At 45.9% G+C, this 23,223-nt stretch overlaps 1 protein-coding gene across 32 annotated transcripts in view; it reads left to right on the top strand.

Moving 5' to 3' along the window:
- The first annotated feature begins 2,248 nt into the window (after positions 1–2,248).
- Tcf7l2 (transcription factor 7 like 2) overlaps positions 2,249–23,223 on the top strand; it is a 207,581-nt gene continuing 186,606 nt past the window's right edge. For 10 of the 32 annotated variants that reach the window (XM_045148857.1, XM_045148849.1, XM_045148829.1 and 7 more), the window contains exons 1-3: positions 2,252–2,614; positions 2,913–2,979; positions 3,299–3,423. In XM_045148857.1, coding sequence (XP_045004792.1) covers positions 2,426–2,614; positions 2,913–2,979; positions 3,299–3,423 — 381 coding nt within the window. In that variant the 5' untranslated portion in view covers positions 2,252–2,425. Of the gene's footprint in view, positions 2,615–2,912; positions 2,980–3,298; positions 3,424–17,222; positions 17,292–23,223 lie in introns of all 32 variants that reach the window. The other 22 variants (XM_045148795.1, XM_045148801.1, XM_045148807.1 and 19 more) reach the window with 6 other exon arrangements.

Genomic DNA, 23,223 nt, shown 5'->3' with positions numbered 1-23,223 from the left:
TTCAGGATCCTTCTCACTGCACTTCTGATTTTTTTCTGATGAATATTAAAGTTGGGAGTCAGGTGGTGACTCTCAGCTACCTCCTCCCCAGCCCATCTTTATTTTGCCTGCATCTTGTGCTTTAGTGTGCAAATGTGGTTGTGAATTTTCTTTTTTCCAGTGCAACGGAATTCATTGGCCTTGTCAATCTCAGTTCCATTATTTTTAGTAGTCTTCTTTCTGAGGCCTTCGTCTACAAAACAGTTTTGTTGAAACCCCTAACTCTAAATATTACATGATCAATTGACTTTCCTTTGGAAATCTAGCTGTTGACAGGTATGCTAACAAAACAAAACAAAACAAAACCAAAAAACAGGTAAGATTTTTTTTTTTTTTTTACCTAAGGGAAAGGTAGGATAATTTACATAGTGATCTACAGATCAACATTGTTCTTAATAGATAAATTGCTAATTACTACTGATTTATTATTTTTTGGTCCTCCCCCCTCCAATTTTCCAGTGGAGCTTCCATTGACTTCTCTCATTGGATATCTGTAAGAAAAAGAAGGTTCTTGCTCTATCACTGAGGAACACTGTGTTTTGAGAATCTGGCCTTTCTTAACATAATTCTGTTCCCAATTTTGTAGCGAATGACTGTGCTCCCCCCCCAACCCGCGGGTGCCTAACAAATCCACAAATGCCTGCCTCAAATCCCAGGCTTCCCACCTCCTCCCGGAGGGCTTCCAATCCCCTGCCAGGGCTGTATACATCTTGATTATTTGGTCAGTCTTTAGGGGATTTCATTTCAGACCCCCCTGGAGAAAGACTCCAGCCCAAGTCATCCCAGGGCTTTGGTGAACTTTCAGTTTTATTTTCACTGGTGCTGTTAACGCCCAAACTTTTCACCTCCAAAGTCAGAAAGGACTTTGAATCCTAGATCACTTCCTACTTACTTCCAACAGTCAGTTGAAAAGAGAGGAGAGACAGAGAGAAAGAGAGATAAGCAACAACAACAAAAAAATAGAACAACACTTTACACTGAAAAGAATCATTTATGTTTTCCTTAAGGATATTTTTAATGCCCCCAGACAAATTCAACAGTAATTTTTGGATAAGATATCATGTTGGCATCTTTAGCCTCGTGGGACCTCACATTTAATGACATGATTCACTATTTACTAAACAAAAAAAAAAAAAAAAAAAAAGGGAGGGGAGACGTCGTGGGTTAATATAGTGTCTTTCATTGTGGAAGGCCAGGAACTTTGCCCAACCCCTCTTGCTTCCCCTAGCTCTCCCAGAGCGGAGGGGGGCATGGGGGTGACCCCTTCCTTTTTTGACTACTTCGGTCTCAATCCTCCCCAGGGCGGCCGATCTCCCTGCGGGACCCGCCACTCAGCGCACGGTCCCCGGGCCCACCACCTCTACCTTCCCTAAGACTTACTATTTCCAAAAGTGCACTTTTTTTTTTTTTTTTTTTTTCCCCCCCTGGGCCTCTCCCCATCCCCGCCCCACAAGTGGGCTTTCCTTCCGCCTTCCACGGCTCCGATTCCGGACTTCGGTCGCCACCCCCCTTCCCCGGCTCTCCCACTCCGCATTGTCTTGCGGAAACCTCCCCCTCCCGCGGCGAGCCCTGCACCCAGGCCGGGGCTCCGGGGCCCGCGCACGGCGCGCAGGCCGCTCCCCTCCGCGCCCCCCCACCCCGGCCGCCGCGCGCCCCCCCCACCCCGCCCGGTCCCCCACCCCGCCCCGCGGCCGGCGCCCGAAAGGATCATTGTTGGCCGCCCCCGCCCCGCCCACCCCGGCTGTTTATTTATGCACACGTCACCGGGCCGGCCCCGCCCCCTGGCATCTCATTAAGGCGAGTGTGTTCCTCTCGCCCTGTCAATAATCTCCGCTCCCAGACTACTCCGTTCCTCCGGATTTCGATCCCCCTTTTTCTATCTGTCAATCAGCGCCGCCTTTGAACTGAAAAGCTCTCAGTCTAACTTCAACTCACTCAAATCCGAGCGGCACGAGCTCCTCCTGTATCTTCGGCTTTCCCCCCCCCCCCCTTTGCTCTTTATATCTGACTTCTTGTTGTTGGTGGTTTTTTTTTTTCTTTACCCCCCTTTTTTATTTATTATTATTATTATTTTTTTTTTGCACATTGATCGGATCCTTGGGAACGAGAGAGAGAGAGAAAAAAAAAAGAAACCCAAACTCACGCGTGCAGAAGATCTTTCCCCCCCCTTCCCCTCCCCTCCTCCCTCTTTTCCCCTCCCCAGGAGAGAAAGACCCCAAAGCAGGAAAAAAAAAAAAAGTTCACCTTGGACTCGTCTTTTTCTTGCAATATTTTTTTTGGGGGTGGGGGGGCAAAAACTTTTTTTGGGTCTTTTTTTTTTTTTTTTTTTGCTTTTCTTCCCCCTTCGTTTTTCTTCCAAAATTGCTGCTGGTGGGTGAAAAAAAAAATGCCGCAGTTGAACGGCGGTGGAGGAGATGACCTAGGCGCCAACGACGAACTGATTTCCTTCAAAGACGAGGGCGAGCAGGAGGAGAAGAGCTCCGAAAACTCGTCGGCCGAGAGGGATTTAGCCGATGTCAAGTCGTCTCTGGTCAATGAATCAGAAACGAATCAAAACAGCTCCTCCGATTCCGAGGTAAGGAAAAGCCCCCTCGGGCTGGTGGGATTTTTTTTTTTTTTTTTTTGATCTGGTCCCCGGGTTTGGCAAATGTGGCTGGAAGAAGGCTAGACAAGTCCGGGCTGGGGGCGGCGGGCGCAGGGCCGGCCGGTCGGGGTGGCGGGTGCGCGCGAGGCCACCGCGGTCCAAACTAGTAACCCTGGTTTTTCTGCACCCCACTCCTCCGGCTCTCTTCCCCCCCTGTCTCGGCGCCCCTGCGGCGTGTGGCCTCGGTACCCCCCCTCGCCCTCCTTCATCTCACCCCCTCTCCGGGAAGGCGGAAAGACGGCCTCCGCCTCGCTCCGAAAGTTTCCGAGATAAATCCCGGGAAAGTTTGGAAGAAGGTGAGTCCACCATCCCACGCGTCCCCCAAGCCACCCGACCTGTCCGTCTGTGTCCCCCCGCTCCGGGCTTGGCCCCGCGTGCATCGCTCTCCCACTCTCTCTGCACCCCCACCTTCCTTGCAGCAATCCCCCCCCACCCCCCCCAAGTCCACCCTCCTGGTCCCCAGGCCGGCCGCGCGCCCCGCCGGGTCCCCAGCTCCGCGCTGGCCCGGGCTTTGGGGGGACGCGCGGCCCCCGGGGGTCACTTTCTAAAAAGTTTCTCCCGCTCTCTCCCGCGCCGCGCGGCCGTCGCCGTCCCCTCGCCGCCCCGCCATGTTAGCGGCCAAGAGGCAAGATGGAGGGCTCTTTAAGGGGCCACCGTATCCCGGCTACCCCTTCATCATGATCCCGGACCTGACGAGCCCCTACCTCCCCAACGGATCGCTCTCGCCCACCGCCCGAACCGTAAGTGCCTCCGCGCGCGGACCCCCGCCCGGTCCCTCCCGGCCCCGCTTGCACGCGGCCCTGCCCCCTCCCCTCCCTCCCTCCCGGGCTCTCCCCTCCCTCCGCTGTCCCCCCTCCTCCCTCCCTCCATCCCGGCCTCCCCTCCCCCGCTCGCGGCCCAGGCTGCCCGAAACTCCAAACTTTTCTGCCTTTTGTGGACTGGATTTGTTTGCACTTCGCCATGTTCTTGCTTTTCCACTTGCTGCCTCGCGATCTTGGGGAGTCCCTTTTCTTTCCAAGCAGGGTTTGGCTTGGAGGGGATGTGGTGGTGGTGGTTGTGGGGGGGAGGATTAAAAAAAAAACTTTTTTTTTTTTTGTTGTTGTTGTTTTGCGCTTAGATTTCCCCCTCCCCCTTTGGTGGTGGTGTTTGTTTCTTCACCCCGGGAAGAAGACTGTGTGGCTCTTTCTTCTCTCTCTCTCTCTCCCCCTCTTCCTTCCCTCTTCGTTGGCGTCTTGGGCTTTCCCCGGTTAACCCCTTGGCTGCCGCTGCCTGCCTTGGAGCACTGGGCTGCTGCCTCCGTAGCGCGCGGGAGCAGAGTTGTGTGCATTGAACTGCAGGCGTTTTGCACTTGAGAACTAACGAGCAGAGAGCCGCCCGGGCTTTCTCCTGCGGGGAGGTTATTTATTTGGGTTTCTAGTGGCGATCGCTGGCTCGAGGCCTTCTCTTTCCCACCCCCTTCCTTTTTGGAAGGTCACACTTCCCCTACCTGATCCCATTGCAGACTTGGGGACCCTGGGGGTCCTTTTCTCTGGCCACCCCCACCCCCGGCAGGGCCGAGAGCACCCTGGGCTCCTAGGTGCGCTCCGCGGCTCCACGCACTGGCTGCGGCTCTTCCCGGGCCGCGCGGGGCCGTGGGGCTGTGCGGGATAGGTAGGCCCTGGTGGCCGAGGTTCTTGGTTAGGATGCGGGGCCAGGATGGCCTATTCGGAGCGGACTTGTATTTCTAGGGAAATCTGGCGCCTTGGGGTAGAGAGTGAGGGTCTTGATTAAGGCCAGTTTCCGGTTTGGGGGGGGCGCGGTTTCAAGGGAATGCAGGAGACCCAGGGGGTTCCTCTCCAGGCGACCAGGCCTCTGAACTTTAGGGGGTCCCCAGGGCAGCGCTGGGTGCCTCGATCCCCGGAGCTTCCTGCAGCGTGCGTCCGGCACTCACCGCTGGCATTTGTTATTATGGATGGCTTATCTGCCCCCCTCCAAAGGGCCACTGCCCCCTGCCCTCACCATGCACCCCTCCCCCAGCTCTCTCCTCTCCGGAAAGCCTAGGCTGCAAATCTCTAGACGCAGCCTGGTTTGCCCGCGTTGTCATTCTGGCACCTTCTCGGGTTTGGTCCCCACCCCTTATTTACACACAATACTTTTTTTTTTTTCTTTTTTGCTAACCCAAGGTGGTAGTTTGAAATAATATACCCACTGTTCGGCAATAGTGGATTCGGTGCTCCTGACAAAGGGTTTGCTGGGACCGGAGTCAGATCAGATCTACAAGTGTTTTTAAGTATTAAAATATTAACTATCAGGTTTGACTCGTTTTTTCCCCCCTTTCTTTAATAGCCCTGGCAAAATAGCAAGAGCATGCTAGACCGGTCATTTTTTCTTTTTTAATAGCTCGGAAAGAAAAATAGTTACCCCTCACCCCCCTCCTTCACCACCACACACCTCCTGCGCCCTGGCTTCTGCCTGCTTGGGGAGCCTGGAGAACGGCTCAGCCCGACCTCCTCCTGCTGGGCCCGCGCCTGCAGGCTACTGGGGCCGGGCTCTGGCTTCGTCCCTGCAGGGGAAGAAGTGGTGCCCTGTTGCTAAGTGTTTTTCTTGGGAGTTTGTGGATATCTTAAAAGATTATAGATCTGTTCAGAATAGAAATGTTCAGGATACTAACAAACAGCCCAACAGCATTCCAAAGTAATCTTGGGAATTTCTTCCTCTCCTTCCTAGGGTGGAGACTTAGCCATCTGAATATTGAGCGTTGATGGCGGGTTTTATTTATTTATTTTTAATTTTTATTCTTGGCTTTCTTCACTCCTTTTCAAACTGACTGTCTTTGACTGCTGGCAATCTTGTCTTCCTATTGCCTCGAACTCGAACAGTTGTGTTGTGCTGTAATTAGGAAACAGGGAAATTGTTAAAGGCAAATAAACGATTTCCTGGTGAGAAGAGGAAGGCTCCCAACCCCCAGTCCCCTTTGTGGGCGTTATAGGAATAGACTGTGTCTAGTTATTTTAATTGTGGACATAGCGGGTGGCCCTGTGCTGTGGCATCAGGTTGAGTCTGAGAAGTCATTTCTGAACCCAGTAGGCAGTTTTAGTTATTTGCACGTCAAACAACAGTGCCCACTGCCTATTCCTCCAGCCTTTTCTGTTACCTATGCTCCAAAATTAGAAGTTATTTATTTAGGCTGGTAAGCTGAACAGTGGCCAGGAGAGAGGAGGCTGCTGTGTGTCACTCTTGAAGTCCTGGATGGGAGGGCCAGTTTGCAATTCCAGATTTGATACAGCTGTGGGGTGGAACCCATAGGCAAGATAGCATTTGTACCCTGGTCTTCTGAAACTCAGAGCTTTTCAGGGTCTGATTTTTTGAGGGCAGGGTGTAAAGACAGATTATCGGCGTGCTTCCTTTTCTTCCTGTTCCTCCTTATTATTGGGGGGGGGTGGCTTGCTACATTTTCTGTTACTGAACCTGCGAAACAGATGCATCCTTTCAAAAGCAAACTCTCTGGAACCCTGATTTCTGCCTTTCTGCTTAAGAATGTAAAGAATTACGTAGTATCATTAAATCGGCTTATGATGAATAATACATCATCTCAAGAATAATGCTTTAATTGCTGAAGACTCCATAAAGCTTCAGAGTAATAATTTTATTTTAAAACGACAAAGATTTCTGCATACCATTAATTTAGTCTTTGATACTGTAATAAGAATGGCTTTTAAAAGGACAGATTCAGATACAAAAATGCATTAAGGAGAGGTCTAGTTAAGTAGATGGGAAGGGTTAGAACTGCAAATATTGGGATTATGGTAACATTTGTATACTAAAGATAAGAATACTGTTACCGTATTCAAGTTGATAGGAAAGAGTAGTTTTACATTTCTTTCTCCCCTGGCAAACAAGAAATAGGGCTAAGTGGTGGAAATTCCAGTTAGGGTTGAAATTTCTTTTTGAGGACTGCATTATTAGAAATTCGTACCTCTTCCCTTATCCAAAGTGATTTGTTTTTCAACTGAGCTTTTTGCTACTAGGTTGAACAGAGAAATCAGCAGCATCTTGAATTCATTTTTGAACTTGGAATTCAGTATTTAAAGGAGACCAAAAGGGGCCTATTCACTGGGGTTTCATTTAGCCCCGACAACGTCTTTTTCTGGCTTGTGAAAAATGGATGTTTTCTCCTCACTCAAACAACATAATCCTTTCTAATACAAAAGATTGAGACCCTGGAGTGTGAAGGGTTAATGTTGGATCTTCTCAGTTGTCTTTCCACCCCCCACCTTCACCCCTGATTGTTTTGACAACACTTTTCAAAGTGTGACATTCCAAGCCCCCTACATAACAATGTAATATTACTGTAATTACACAGGTCATTACATTTTAAATAGAGAACAATAAAATGCTTATCGCCCTGAAAAAGAACAGGTGTTCTTGCCCTCCTTTGGTATTTATGCTAATTGTTTTTCATCTTCAGAAATATTTGGTGAACATGTTTAGATTTTAATCTCAATGCAACGGTATTAATTCCGTGCTAATCTTTATAGGTCTGGGGTTTAATTTCCACAGTATAACTTATGGACTCAACAATACATCCTATTTTAATGATTGTAAAGTTAACACGCCAGCGTTTTGCACTTTGTGGATATTAAGGCTTTCTGAAGCTCTAAGAACTAACTCATAGCACTGGGGGAGTCTAAAGTGCTTATCTGGAAGAAGTGTTTTTGGGGAGTGTTTGCACTGCTTGGAGGGAAGTAGCTTTGGCTGATATCCTCTGTCTCTGATGGCTCGGCAAAAAAGATGTTGAGGAAAACAGTCCCTGCCCTTGCTCTGCTGTTTCCACCTTGATTTTAATTGCACTGCGAAGGATTTCATTTGGAGTCCCTGCTGGAAGTTTGGTTAGCTTTCTGTTTCTTAGCAGGCTGTGCAGAAGTGACCGGGAAGGTTTCCCCGGAGCTGACAGATCAAGAATGCTGTTCGGTTACGTGCAGATCCGCTACAGTTCTGCATGCCATTTAAAAAAAATGTTTTCGAAAACCAGTATTTTAATCGTTGTACTGGAGCTGTGCTTGTCAAGATTATAATAGAAGTCTTTCTAGAGCTTGAATGGCTTCTCACGTCCCACCAGATGCCCGGCTACGTGCAGAAGGTGACTAGATTTCTCGCTTCAGAAATGCTGGTGCAACTTCTCTTACACATAAGTAGTGGGGTGAACTAGAAGGTATCTGAGAGGATTTTGCATTTTGTCAGATGTTTCACAACAGGGGCCCCCGAGTCACATTAAAAATGCACTGTAGAGAGAGGACAGCTGCAAATTTTTGTGTGGACGCGTGTGTCTGGACCATGACTGAAACTCCGAGGACCCTGTCCCCAGCTGTCTGGAAGTTATGTGGAAGTTGGTTTATTGGCAGTTAAGCATGAGACAACCTGGATTTAGCAAATGCTTTCTCCTACACAGGAAGTAGATGACATTATATGGGGGGAGGGGAGGCGACTTCAGGCAGGGAACGATTTACTCCTTTAAAAAAAAATAATCATGGAGTTACCATATAAATAAGCACTTTCCAAGGAAGTGGGTAGGTGTAAGCTTTTTAGTCTTGGTGAGTGGAATTAGATGATATCTTTGACCGCTTTTGTAACTCTTTGGAGGTGACATATTTCAGTGTTTTGAAAAAGCAGGCTGATCCAAATCCTCTAGGGTTTTCTTTTGGAGAGAATGTGTGTGTGTGTGTGTGTGTGTGTGTGTGTGTGTGTGTGTGTGTGTGTCTGTGTTTCTTTAGGGACTGGATATTGGCAACCATGTAAGTAAATCTTCAACTCGGACTTATAATTGAGCCCATTTGTGAAGGAAATGGTTAATTTTACAACCAAAGGCAAACTTGCACCTCAACAGGTCTGCTGCTGAAAGAAATGTGCCCCAGTCCTCTGCTGGCAAGGACTTTGGGTCATAAATCCACAGGCTTTATTTACAGCCCATAACACTTATGAATGTTAAGATATTTGACGCCACGTTGGCCTTATAATATTCAAGGTCCGCAGACATTGGCAGTAGCTCAAATTTCTCTCACTAATTATAAGCAATGAGATTGGTGGGGGGCATTGCAAACACTGTCTCCCCTCCTCCTCTTCCACCCCCCCACCCCGCTCTGCCATCTTAGTTTACTGAGACAGCCATCCCCTCTTTTGGCAGCTGACCTGTACTTTTCCTCTAGGCTATTGTTATACACATTTATAAAGAGCACTTTCAGGGATGGAAATTCAGTGTGTGGGGGGGGGGCTCCACACAAATGCATTTTTCAAAAGCAGAGTTGCTGGGGTGTTTGCATCTTTACCCCTTTCTTCTCATTCCTCCCTTTCCTTTCTTAATCCCCTTGCCCTATTTTTTTTTTTTTTGTGAGACTACTTTGCCTATATTGTGAATGTTTCCCAGAATACTTAAAGAAACCTGATATCAGAGACTGCGCTTTAATTTATATGATGTTCCACTGAGCTGGAAGGGAAAATACACTCATTGTACAGTGCTGTAGTTAATATGAAGGCTTAAAAAAGTGAGGTAGAGGGAGGTGAGTTGATTAAAATAATTTAATGGACAAGAAAAAAAACCCAAACAATTCACGCTTATGTTGGAGATAGGGCCGCTGGGAGAGGAGACAGAACGGAAAAGTGGCCCTGGGGTGGCCGAATCAATGCTTGACTAAGAAAAGCAAAGGCAAGGATTTGAGCTTGGGGGACTGGTTTGTTGGAAACTGCGAGCTTGAAGTTTCCTTATGAGAGCCTGGCGTACCATGGGAGGGGCCATTCAAAGCCATATTGCCCTGCTCTGCAGAGACTGGTTGCACTCCAGTCCTCACCCAAGTACTTTATCTGGTGACAAATATATTTCCTATCAGTTACCCTGTAAGCATCTGGAGGAGGAGAGTCTGACTGGACCATTATCTGTGGTCCAGACCAGGCTGTGAGAGAGGTTTTACCTTAGGTTTAACTGTTTTGTTGAGTATGTTATAAATGGACCATGTAGTGCTGCGTGCGTGCGTGCGTGCGTGCGTGCGTGCGTGCGTGTGTGTGTGTGTTTGTGTGTGTTTTCAGGAGCAAGTGTTGGGAACTGTTGAATGACAAGGGGAGTGAGTGGATAGCTCTGTCATTTATGGTCAGAGTCTTCCCTCTATCTAACCCAAACTTAAAGACCCAGACTGAAAGGTTTTATTTTCTAATCAATGGAATCCAGAAACTTACTAGCCCTGAGGGATGGATGTGAATCCCTTAACAGCTCATTACAAAGATGGGGCTGTGGATCTTTGAACTGGTTATCAGCCATGGTGTTCTCAGTTTTCCCAGGATAGGTCTTTCTTCCGTAGGCACATCTGATTTCGTGTGGGTAATAGAGCCTGTTATATTTTATTCTTTTTGTCATGATGTGGGCCCAGATAGGTGGGTTTGCAGGGGGTGGGGGGAGACATGGCTGTCAGCAATATCAGCTCCGAAGGAGTTAACGTTGCTTGCTAAAGTTTTCGCATCATGAAAATAAATTTGAGGCCTGGTAGGCATTAGCAGGGCCCAGCACATTTACAGAGCTTAATTAGTACGAACTGTAATTGTTCATGGTCTGCCAGAAGAAGTAATGCTCAGGAAAAGTGGAGTCCCTTTCTTGCAGTCTTCAGTTTGAAACCGATAAATCACTTGCATATTTGTGTAGTGATTCAAATGGAGCTAAGACCTCTCCCATCCCAACATGTGGTAAATTGTAAAGTCAATGAATTGCAGATGTAGGCTACAGTGAGATCCTCTAAGAAAATGCAGAATGAATGGGAAAGAGTGATGCTATAAATATTTACTGAGAAGATAACTAGATTCCTGCGTGCTGGGCCAATTATGATGTACTAAATATATTAGTAAAATGCTTTAAAAAAAATCGAGAGGATTCGTGTGGGTCTTGGGGTGGGTTGGTTTGTTTTGGAAAGTGAAATAAAAGGCACTGTATTATTGTCATGTCAGTTTTATTGAGCCTGAATCACAATGGCATACCCAGGGAAGGACACATGAAACCCACATTAATGCAAATTAATTCGTTATGAGTTGCAGCTTCACGACTGCTAAGTGGAGTAATGATGGCACGTCATTTCAAGAGTGTTAGTTAGTGTGGCAACTTTTAATGAAAAATGCTGTGTTAAGAGCATGTCTCAGCACTTCAGCCCACGTGTTTTTATGTGCTAGAAATGTGTTTTATACAAGAGCTGGAAACTTGATTCACTTTATTTTTTTCCCCAGTTGAAGAACTTTAATTATGTTTTGATGTGTAGAGAAAGTCAGCTAGGTTTTATTATTTTTTTTTCCTCAAAAACCAACTGAGAAAAACCCATCAACATCACCAGATTCAACCTCCACTTTTCTTTTGCCTGTGATTGCAGCACAAAATAGAAAAAAACGAAGAATGTAACATCCCCTGTAGACCTGTAGCTAAAACTTTCTTGAAACGATTTTTCCCCCCTTTTTTCCTTTTCAGAGGATTTTGGTTTCAGGCAGTGTTGCAAGTCAATACTTTTTCCCCAAATGTGAGTAGGTGGATGCGAATGGAAGCTGTAAAATTTAATGATCGTTCTGTGACTCATAGCTGATGGTTTCAGGTTGAGGAAAAGAAAAAAAGAGAGGAGAAATTAATGAGGGTAAATAGACATTTGATGGAACACTGAGGCAGGAAGAGAGATTGTTCTTAATGTCTGAGGGCACGCGTTTTGTTGCAGCAGAATTGAGAAGGGAGCCCTAGGAAGTGAAAGGCCATTGATGCCCTTAAGACGCTGCGGATGCTCCATGTCGAGCTGTTGCTGAGTGTTTTAACTCAAGCACTCACTAGACATGTTGGCTTGGCCCTCCCACTTTTAGTTAGAGGCTCCCACGGAGCTTTTAATGGGGATAGTATAAGGACAGGCAGTATCCCAAAATCCAAGTCAAGAAAGAGTCTATTTCCCAGCTGGGCATGGTGGCTTCCCAGTATTCCAGAGGCTGAGGTAGGAGGATTGCCAGAAGCCAGCCTTAGGCTACAGAGTGAGACACTACCTCAAAAACAAACAAACAAACAAACAAACAAACAGGGAAAAGAGGAAGTCTTATTTCCCATGGAATGAAAAAGGCTTTGAAAATAGGACTGAGGTGGGGGTTGTATGCACATAATGGTCTATGGTTTTGCTGCCTCAGTCTTCCCAAGCTCCAGTGGCTGATGACTTAAGCAAAGGTCTTAGATACACTTTTAAAAATAATGACATGGAAATTAGATTTCAGGTGACTCCAAAAGGGCACAGAAGAAACGGGGAGCAAAGAAATCAAAACCTTTTAGGAAGTAGACCTTTCTTTCCTTTTTTTTTTTTTAAGTATTACGCATGTGCCACCTTGTGCTTCTCACTTATGTTGGTCCTGGGGAATCAAACCTGGGTCCCTTGGCTTTGCAGGCCTTAACCACTCAACCATCTCTCCAGCCCCAATTTTTTAACGCATATAAAAGAGAAAGCCAAGTGACTCACAAAACTGAAAACAAAGTCAGCGTGCCCCACCTTGTTCCAGTTCAGCGCAGTGAGCTGCATCTTCATCCCACCGGAAGCTAACCCAGGCTGATGAGGTTTTAAATTTTTCTTGTTTCCCTTTTCTTGTTTGGTGCCTTGGAGCATGAGATTCCTGTGGTTGACTAAAGCTGTTTCCTCTTCCATCTCTGGATATCTCTCATCTTCATCAAATTTAGAGCCAGGAGTAATGATTAGAAATAAAATGAGAGGAATCAAGATAGGGTAATAAGGGAAGCAGTTCGTCTTAAAGTGTTGCAAGCCTTAGCTGAGAACTGCCAAGACTTCATGAATCTTCTCTGGACAAGTGTGGACGAGTGGGGATCGATCGGGTGACTGGTGGGACCATTGGGAGAAGGGCCTTGACCCCTGTATCTGGAACCTAGGCAGTGTCATTTTGTCCAATTTCCTGGGAGGGAAGCAATGAAATGAAAAGGATCTTGGAGTTCTTTTCTGGTTCCTTGGATACTTCAAGGACATGTCCAGTTAGAACAGGCACTTGCTGGATGAGGAAGTGACCTGGAGTCCTCCAGGTAACCTGTGTAGTACAGTCCCAGGAGGTCAAGCACATGGTACTTGCATTTTTACCCCAGATAAGCCTAAGCCATCTTGTCCTGAATCTTATCCCCTTCCCAAACAGGGCCACCCAAGCCTGTCTTGCTCTCTTCTTCCTTATTTGTAGCTGTTAGAGAGGCATGATTGGTCAGTTGACTGTGTCAAGTTGTTTTTTTTTAAGTACTTAAAAATTATTTATTTATTTATTTAAGATAGGGGAAAGGGAGGATGGGCACACCAAGGCCTATGGCCACTGTAAACAAACTCCAGATGCATATGCCACCTTGTACATATGGCTTTACATAGGTACTGGGGAATCGAACTTGGGTCCTTGGGTTTTGTAGGCATGCGCCATCTCTCCAGTGTGGGTGCCAAGTTTTTACTGAGCATTTGTATTTTATCTTTAAGAAGAGAGACTGTAAGCAGACAAGACATCTTCATGTTTTATAGGGAAGGCAAAAAGGGCTAAAAATGTGTGGCTCAGAAAAAAATGTCTTTGGGAAAAGAGGGGGTGGAAACTCTAAGGAGAAACAAGAACATCTTGTCTTTGCTGTAGATGGAAGTAGAGTCTGGCTCAGAAATCCTCTGCAACAAACACAATGTTACTGGGAGTGCAGATCCGCCTTGCGATTCCAAGGATGCTGTTTGTGCTGGCTGGGGCTGGAGCAGGTGGAGGGCTTCATGTTGCTGGACTCCTGACGGAAGTTGCAGGGCTTGGGGAGTGTTAGAATGGTGTGTGTTGGTGTACATATGTGCATGTGTGATGTGTGTGTGTGTGTGTGTGTGTGTGTGTAACTCGAGGTAAATGGACGTGGTCCGGTGTGCTGGTTTCTCTGCTCATCTTCAGCACACTTGCAGCTGTATTTCTCTTCCCTGTTAGTATCGCAGTCCTTGCTGCAGCATTGTCAGTGCTGTTGGGGAGGTGATGAATACAACGGTTAAGAATGGAGCCGGACAAGTGAAAATTGAATTTGGCTGAGCCACAGTTTCATTAATTTATTCATAAGACTATGACTATATGAAATTATTTTCCATGGCATATCCTCAGTTATCAGGTGTCCATTCAATTTTAATTGACAATATGAGATTCCTGTGGTTACCCCGAGTACGGATCGCCTAGGGCTCTGCAGGGTTTGTGGGAAGAAAAGCTTGGACAAGTTTCCATTAAGTTCTGAATTGGGCAATTGGAAAAGAGAATATAAAAACTGGCTGAAAAGAAGGACAAGTTGTTAGTGTTGCCTGCCCCGCTTAGAAGAGGACCTTCCTCTCAGACAAGAGCTGCTGTCTCGCCAGGAATTCCAAACTCGCAGAGGGACCTGCCCCACGCACAAAAGTTGTTTGAACATGATGGGGAATTGTCACAGTAATTAGTGCAATCTCCGCTTACTTATGGGCATTTTTTTTTTTTTTTTTTTACAAAGAGGATAGAGGGACAAAAGAGGCATACTCATCTTTAGCCTTTCACTTTGGATGGACTTTCTCTGAGTGGGTGGGGGCTGTGCCTATTGGGGGGGCTCTAGTTACTCATTGCTTATATGGTTTATTACTCTGCTTAGAGAGGCAGAGATTTCTTTTTCATCCACCTTTATTGTATTTTTTAAATTTGATTAATCTGCTTTGATGCACACATGCAATATTTTTTCTTTTTAGTTATTTTTATTATGATGAACTTTACAGTATGCACATACTGCATATTGGTCATAATCCCATTGAGTTATAAACTTATATCCCCTCTCCCCTGGCCCCGTTTCACTGAGGGTCCTCTTAATGGGGTTGTTGGTATTTGCTGTAGGGTCATGAGTGCACTAGCCAGTCTATCTGTTTTTATTTATTCATTTTTTTTAAATTTGCAAGTGGATAGAGGAGAGAAAGAGTGAGAAAGGGGGAAATGGTTGTGTTAGGGCCTCCTGTCACTGTAAATGAAGTACAGATGTATGCACTACTTTGTGCATCTGGCTTTTCGTGGGTCCTGGGGAATCTAACCTGGGTTGTCTAGCTTTGCAAGCAAGTACTTTTAACTGCTGACCCATCTCTCCAGCACTGCCAGTCCATTTTTTTTTAATTTAAAAAAATTATTTATTTAAAAGTGGAGAGAGGGAGGGAGAGAAGATGAGCATGCCAGAGCATGGTGCCACTGCACACAAACTCTACTTGCGTGCACCACTTTGTGCATCTGGCATTATGTGGGAACTGGGGAATTGAACCTAGGTTGTTAGGCTTTACAGGCAAGTGCCGTAACAGCTGAGCCATCTCTCCAGCTCCAGTTTTGTTTTTCCCCCAGTATTTACTCTAGAAAGAGAGAGGAAGAGGGAGGAGGAGGAGAGAGAGATTGAGAATGGACATGTAAGGCCTTCTGCTACTGCGGACTCCAGATGCTTGTGCCATTTTGTGCATTTGGCTTTACGTAGGTACTGGGGAATCAAATCCAGACCGTTGGGCTTTGCAAGCAAGTGCCTTTAACCACTAAGCCATCTCCCCAGCCCTAGTTTTTTTTTTTTTTTTTTTTTTTGGTCTTTTGAGGTAGGGTCTCACTCTAGCCCAGGCTGACCTGGAATTCACTCTGTAGTCTCAGGGTGACCTCGAACCCTCAGCGATCCTCCTACCTCTGCCTCCCAAGTGCTGGGATTAAAGGCATGTGCCACCATGCCCGGCTAGCCCTAGTTTTTTTTTTTTTTTAATATTTTTATTTATTTATGAGAGAGAGAGAGGAAAAGAGAAAGAGAATGAATGGGCATGCCAGGGCCACTAGCCATGACAGGAACTCCAGACCCTTGTGCCACTTTTTGCATCTAGCTTACATGTGTACTGGGGAATCAAACCTGTGTGCTTAGGCTTCACAGGCAAGCACCTTAACCGCTAAGCCATCTCTCCAGTCCCCTAGTTTTTATTTTTATTTTTTATTTTTATTTATTTGATAGAGGCAGACAGAAAGTGTATGGGCCTCTTGCCGCTACAAACTCCAGACACATATGCTACATTTTACATCTGGCTTTACATGTTTCCTATGGAATTGAACCCAGGCCAGCAGACATTGTAAGCAAGTGCCGTGAACCACTGAACCATCTCACCAGCCCTATGTACATGTGGTGTTTTTATATATTAGAAAAGACAGTTCTCTCTGAGTCCACCACTTCCTAAAATAGATACTGTCTTATGCTATGAGCAGTGTAGATTTAGACTTAATTTTTAAAATTACTTATTACTGTGTTGTGTATATTTTAGTTCAAAATTTATATGAACCCTCCCACCCACCTTTTTTTGTTTAAAGAATGAGCACACTGGATTGAATAACTTCCCTTCCAAGGAGCAGTACACAAGCTAATTAGGACTGAAACTCCTTTGTAGTCCAAATGATGATTGTGCTCTCATAACAGACGTGTTCTGGTAACAAGAGTAATACCCTAACAGTGGTCATAATACAGATCCAGATGTTTCGGGAGGTGACTGATTTGCTGATTGCAGTGGTTGGGGTGGCTGGGGAGCTCACGTGATTGGTGCCTCCTCAGTTGTATGCATATGCAATTGGAAGTGCGTTTTTTTCAGATAATTATTGAGATCCTTTAGTGAATATTGGATCCTTTATAAAATAAATCAGCAGGCGATGTTGGCTTTCCCAGTTGATAGTATCCTAAGCTGTTAACATCTATTATTATTTGGGAGAATGAGAATTTGCTGAGGCCTCTTGGAGTTCCTTTTAGTTGGGGGCTAGCGCCTCTTGTGCTGGATGTCCCCTGTATAGGGCTGCAGAAGAAGGCTCGGGCCCTGAACCTTGTTCTGCGGAAGCCAGTGACTTACGCGAGAGGTGGTTCTTTAGCAGACCTGGGCTCTTGGGCAATGCATGGCTCTCATTGGGGAAGTGTGGATTACTAGAGAGCGGGCTGCGGAGATTTCACTCTTAAGACCCAACAGCTTAGTCACTGTGAAAGAATGTATAAGGCCTCGGGTGGCCCCTGAAATCAGTGGACGCATTTGTTTTCCCAGAAATAGAATTGTGTTGGAGAGCCAGGACCTACTTATTAGAACTTGGGGGAGGCGCTTGAACTTGTTGCAGCCTTGTGGCTTCTCACAACCCTTCCTCTCCTAGTCCTTACTGTCGCCTGCGTGTCGCAACTCTGGTGACTTTATGCAGCACACCGTTAATTTTCCTTTAGTGTCCTGCTCAGCACACACTGGCTTCCTTTATGTCTTCATGGGCATCAGTCTTTCCTTTTCATGTCATTGATTCTCATGCCTGCCCCTCCTCTCCCTTTTGCTTATTGAATTGGTGTGTTTTTTGTTTTTTTTTAAAAAAAACTTATTATGACCACCTTATCCATAGCAACAAGTAAAAGTACGTAGGTCTTGATTGAATGCCAAGGCTGTAAGTTCAATCTAGAGAGGTTTATCTTCGATTCATGAACTGCTTAAGATTTGACCTTGTAGTTTGTGACATAAGCAGAACGCTTTGGTTTGGTTTCTTCCTACAGCTCCATTTTCAGTCCGGCAACACTCATTACTCTGCGTACAAAACGATTGAACACCAGATTGCAATTCAGGTAGGAAATGCAAGAGATTCTGAAGTTTGAATGATCAATGTGTAGGTCTCCTGTGTCTTTTATTCTCTGCCCCTCCTCCCCCACCTAGATGAAGATGATGTCGTTATGATGGTGGTGGTGGTGGTGGTGGTGGTGGTGGTGATGGTGGTGGTGGTTGAATCATTGGGGGTGGTGGCGGGAAGCAATGAGAAGCAGTAGAAAATACTGCTAAAATGATTTAAAGACATGGAAAAAAAAAGAGATGCTTGTGTTTATGGTTTAAGAATGTCTCCATTGGGAGATCAAGGACGCACAGAACCCAGTTTGTCTGTTACTTTTTGCTTAGGGAGAGACCTTGAGTTGGGAGTTAAAGAGGACCCCCAAATGTGAGCAGGAAGAATTAAGGGGGGCCACGTGATAGCCAGAGAGGGCTGTTTCCGGTGGATCAAAATCATGTTAAGTGGTGCTAAGAATACCACTTTGGACCTGATGGTCCTGAAATGTTGATTTCTCTTGGCCTGTTGACATACGACACTAACAGGGCTGGAAGGGAAAGGCGACAGATCCCAGCTTCTGATGAGTGTCCTGTTTCCTGCTCACGTAGGCCTCCCATTCTCTGAAATCCAAAGGCTAAACAAATCACAGGCTGATATGGACTTGGGCTCGATGGAGCCAACAGAAGGCCCTAGTGGAATCAGAGCAGATTTACGTGATTTTCGTCTATCTGTGCGGTCCTTTCAGGATGGATGTTCTGTTGGCGTCCCTCATGGTACCAGAACTTGCTGAGTGTTGCGCTAATTTAGCCCTTGGCCAGGAGGCTTTGGGACGTTGTAGTTGTGTGCGGGGCTGCCTTTGGTTTCTCTCTTCCTGCATGTTGGGATTGGCTGGTCGATAAGCCTGTTATCCCATCACTTCCTGTCTTCTAGAAAGCCCTTGCCAATCAGTTTGTGTGTGTGTGTGTGTGTGTGTGTGTGTGTGTGTGTGTGTGTGTATTGGTGTATGTGTGAGTGTGTGTGTGGGTGCTGCTGATCACTTGTGTGTGTGTGTGTGTGTGTATGGGTGTGTGTTTGTGTGTCTATGTGTGTGTGTGTATGGGGGTGTCTGCGGGGGGTGCGGAGGCTTGTGGAACTTCAGCCATCCTGCGTCTTGGGAGTTTAGCTGTTTCAGATGTGCATCTGCCTCGATACTAGCCATGTCCCCCAGGAAAATGGGATCATTCCACTAGTGAAAAAAACATACATCAGCAGGCTGTTTTTTTGGGTGGACTCTTGGTCTTTTTGTATTTATTTAAAGGCTATAGTTATTGAACTTAAGGATATTTTGCTTACCACTGTGGTTGTGGTATTGATAGTTTGTGTGCATTTTCTTTTTTTTATTTATTTATTTTTCTGAGGCATGGTCTAGCCTAGACTGACTTGGAACTTACTTTGCGGGGCCTTAAATTCATGGCAGTCCTTCCACTTCAGTCTTCCCAAAAGCTGGGTTTATAGGTGTGAGCCACTATACTCAGTTTCTGTGTGTAGAGAAAGTGCAACTCTTTTTTTAAAAATTTATTTATTTGTGAGAGACAGACAGAATGGATGCACCATGGCCTTTTGATACTGTGAACCAATTCCAGATACATGCTCCACATTATGTATCTGATTTTACATGGGTACTGGGGAATCAAACTCGGGCCATTAGGCTTTGCAAGCAAGCACCTTTAGCCTTTGAGCCATCTCCCCAGTCTGAAAGCACAGCTCTTGATTTTTTTCCTCTGCTCACCCAGATATTCTCAGAACTAGCTGGCACACTTCCTGTTGGACCCCACTTCCTTTGGTGAAGGCCTAGTACGTGTTGCTTTCAGAAAACACTTTAAACTCAGGGCTCTGTTGGAGAATCAGCCCAACCTCCAACTCTTGATGAATGGGTGGATGAACACAGTGTCCTGAGGCCTACTAGATCTCTGGAGGGCTGGAAAATCCTGTTGCCCAGGGTGTGGGAATTGTTGAAGCTGAATAGGATAGTGATCCTTATCTTGGTGTGGAAAGGCTGGCTGGGGCCATGTCACTGGGAGACCAGACCAGCTGTCGAATCTTTGCACCAGGCACTGAAGTGCCCCTTGTTTGGTGGAGCAGTTAGTCCTTCTCCAAGCCACCTGGCACGGTGCAGGCCCCGCGAAGCGCCTTCTCGGGAGGAAGATGGAGTAAATTACAGAGCTCATTGTTTGGAGGACTTAGACCATCACTATTCCTCCATGAACAGGTAGCATTGTTCTCCCCCGCTTCTATTTGCAAAGGCCCGATGCCCATGTGGGCAAACAGAGAGACATTTTATTAGAGACCCAGCAGCATGCTTTCAGAAGTGTTCATTCTCCCTCTGCGTCTCTGAGACCAGCACGAGGCCAAGCCAAATGGCAGCTAGCTGTAATTTTAGTGTGATCATCAAAGGATAAATGGCCAAAAACAAAACAAAAGAAACAAAGGGTGGAAAAAAAGAGGAAACCTCAGACAAAATGAGATTGTTCCCAGAGTTCTCAGCAGCAGCTCGGGTGGGAGGGGCTGTGAGAGAACTTGGTGCCTGGAGGACGGACCTTTCTGCACCCCCCACCCCAACTCTCCCATCCAGGGCTCAAATGCAACATGACGTCTGCGTGGAATTTTCTTCTTAACACTGCATTTCAATAGGAGCCCAGCTTGTTTCTGTCCTAAGCTCCATCTTAAAATAACCCGGTAGCATGACACCGTGAATCACATGAGTCCATCCCCTTGCCCTGCCCGTCCCGCCTCTAATCTTGGCACTCAGCTAACTTCCATCATGTGTGAATGGCCTCTGAGCGATTATTCTACAGACAGGTCACTCATAAAAGGTTTGGGGCCAGTATTAGTTGCTGTGCTGGGATCTTAACCACTTTAGACTGTCTTCCAGCTCTCTTTGGTTCTGAAAAGACTGGAGCCATATGCAGATGACCTCAGTCTTCCAAAATGGCTAAGACACGTATAACTGGAATGAAAACTAAAAGGCCTTACAAATACATTAGTTGTTTAATTCTGTTGGCTTTTCCTCATTTTTTGGTGTTGGTGATTGAGGGCCTCGTAGGTGCTAAGCACATGGTTGGTCATTGAGCTCCTTGACATTGTAAAGGTGTTACTGAAATTTCAGTAAGCACAGTACGCAGCTCAGCGTCCCTCAGACTATCATCTACATCATCATGTAGAACGAGGTAACACGTTCTCTGTGAGGCATCAGATAATACATGTTTTAGGTTTTAGGGCTATATAGTCTCTTTGGCAACTATTCGATGTAGATATTTTGGTTTGAAAACATCTTAAGATAAACTCAAAAGAATAAATATGGGCATGTCTCAATAATACTTTATTTATAAAGATAAACATTGCCCTCATGAGTTTGCTGGTCTTTGATCAGAAACTTTTGTATGCCTTGTTACCCTCTCTTCCCAGTCTTCTGGTGTCATCCTTTCTCCCTCCAATCTCTGATGACAATCATCACAGTAGATGACTTTTGCCTGTTCTTTTTTCTTTCCTATCCTTTTCTTTCTTTCTTCCTTTTTATTTTTTGCTTCATGTAAGTGGTATCTGGAATCATGTACTGTCTACTGTTTCATGTCTGTTGCATCCACTTTATAGCCGCAATGTCTTTTTTTACCTTCATTGCCATGAGAATTTCATGTATTAATGTGCCCCAATCATTTATCATTTAGATATTGTTGGATATTTGCTTGCTATTAAGAATAAAGCTCTAGCAACAGTCTCATACATCTTAGGGGGAATATAGGTGCTCATTTCCATTGTTTATACCATAAAAGTACACTTGGGATGAAGAGTAAGTTAGTATGTGTTTAGTTTTGCATTGAGTTTTTTTTTTTCTTTTCAAGATAGGATCTCACTCTAGCCCAGGTTGACCTGGAGTTTACTATGTAATCTCGGTGGCCTTGAACTCAGTGATCCTCCTACCTCTGCCTCCCAAGTGCTGAGATTAAAGACGTGTGCCACCGCTCCTGGCTCTGCATTGACTTTTTGAATGAGACCTGGGCCCTGAATTTTGAATGTTGTCATTGAAGTGTACTGCACATAGTAGTTGTTAGGTGTGTAAGTAGCATATTGGGTGGGAGTGTGATAAAATGTGATCAGAGACCACTTCTAGCCATGCTTTGCTCGCCTTTCATACAGGGGTTTGGTCTCTGGTCACAGTTCCTAAGAACTCCTCCAGTCCTGTTCACTGATGGAGAAAGGCTCACTTTAGGGAGATGAAGCCCGGTTGTAGATTTCCAAAATCGATATGTCCTGGGCTCTCACTGGTGATCTCATGTACTGTGAGGAGACAGGTGGGAGCCTGTCACTACAACCACTGTGATTCCATTTGCTGCGAGGAGACACGTCTGGACTCTCACTAGAATCACTCTGATGCCATGCACTATGAGGGGAAAAGGCAGGGCCTGTCACTAGAATCACCGTGGCACCATTCACTGTGAGGAAACACGGCCTGAGCTCTCACTAGAGCCACTTTGATGCCATCCGCTGTGATGGTTGTAGATGCACAGGTAGGTATCACTGGTGCCGCCCTGGAAGCTCTTCCAATCCTCTTACTCCTGTCATTATTCTAGCCCCGAGAACGGTGCTGGACTCAGTCAAGGTCAAGACCCACAGACGATGTTTTCTTTGGTTCTCAGAAAAGCTACTTGAAAACCAATTAAGCATTGTTTTAAGAGTATTTTGGCCAAAGGTTGATGTTTTAACAGTAAGTCAGATGTGATTTAGGGAAAAAAAAAAAAAAAAAAAAAAAAACCACACACAGCAAAAACAAACTGTGTAGACCTTTCGTGGTTGTTTTCCTTCTAAGATGTGGAGCGGCTTGTGCGCACGCGCTGGTGCCTGTGCGCAAAGACAACGAAGAGAAGATCCAGAAGAAATGGGCCGTTTTATTTGTTTACACAGCTGAGCAGTGCAGCCTTTGCTGTGGATGCAGTCCTCCCACAGTCCTTGCGCTTGCTTGCAAGACCCCATCTGATGAGCGTTTCCAAAGCCCAACGCGTCCTCTTGGTCCTAGAGCTCCCCTGCATGGCTTCCCGTGGCTGGTAGGACCTTCAGCGGTTGGGTGCTTTCTGCATGCAAACTGGAGAATTCCTCACACCACCCTAGCTCCTTATTCCTTATTCCCAGATGTGAAATGGATGTCTAGTACACATCTTACCATTAAGATTCTTAGGCGTGGTGGTGCATGCCTTTAGTCCCAGTACTCTGGAGGCTGAGGTAGGAGGATTGCTGTGAGTTCGAGGCCAGCCTGAGACTATCTGGTGAATTCCAGGTCATCTGGGCTAGAGCAAGACCCTACCTTGAAAAAAAAAGCCAAACCAAACAAAAACAAAAACAATTGTTTTTGGACATGCTGTGGCTGGAACCACGTCACTTTGCCCACATGTTAAAGCTGGTGAGAGGTTAGTACCAGAATATATTTTTTAAAGTATTTATTTTTATTTGTTTATTTGAGAGAGAGAAAGATACAGAAAGAGGCAGGTAGAGAGAGAGACAGAATGGGCGCACCAGGGCCTCCAGCCACTGCAAACGTACTCCAGATGCATGTGCCCCTTGTGCATCTGGCTTGTGTAGGTCCTGGGGAGTTGAACCTGGGTCCTTTGGCTTCACAGGCAAATGCCTTAACTGCTAAGCCATCTCTCCAGCCCAGCACCAGAATATTTGGTTAGAATTTAAGGGTGATGGTGTTTCTAAGGGTTTCTGGCTTCCCCCTTATTCCAGTTTCTGATGGCCTTTTTTTTGTGTGTTCTCAACCTGCCTTTTTATCTACTTCAAATTACCTGGCCTTCCATTTTCATGTGGAGTTGTGGATATGGATTAAATGAAGAAATCTAAGAAATGATCTCTTCTTTAAAAATATTTACAATAAGTTTCATGTATCTCTGGCTGGCCTCAAAGTCACTATGTAGCTGAGGATGGCC

Source organism: Jaculus jaculus, chromosome 1, assembly GCF_020740685.1.
Source record: "Jaculus jaculus isolate mJacJac1 chromosome 1, mJacJac1.mat.Y.cur, whole genome shotgun sequence".
NCBI lineage: Eukaryota > Metazoa > Chordata > Mammalia > Rodentia > Dipodidae > Jaculus > Jaculus jaculus.
Note: the sequence above shows the minus strand (reverse complement) of the source record. Positions and strands in the feature narration are given on the sequence as shown.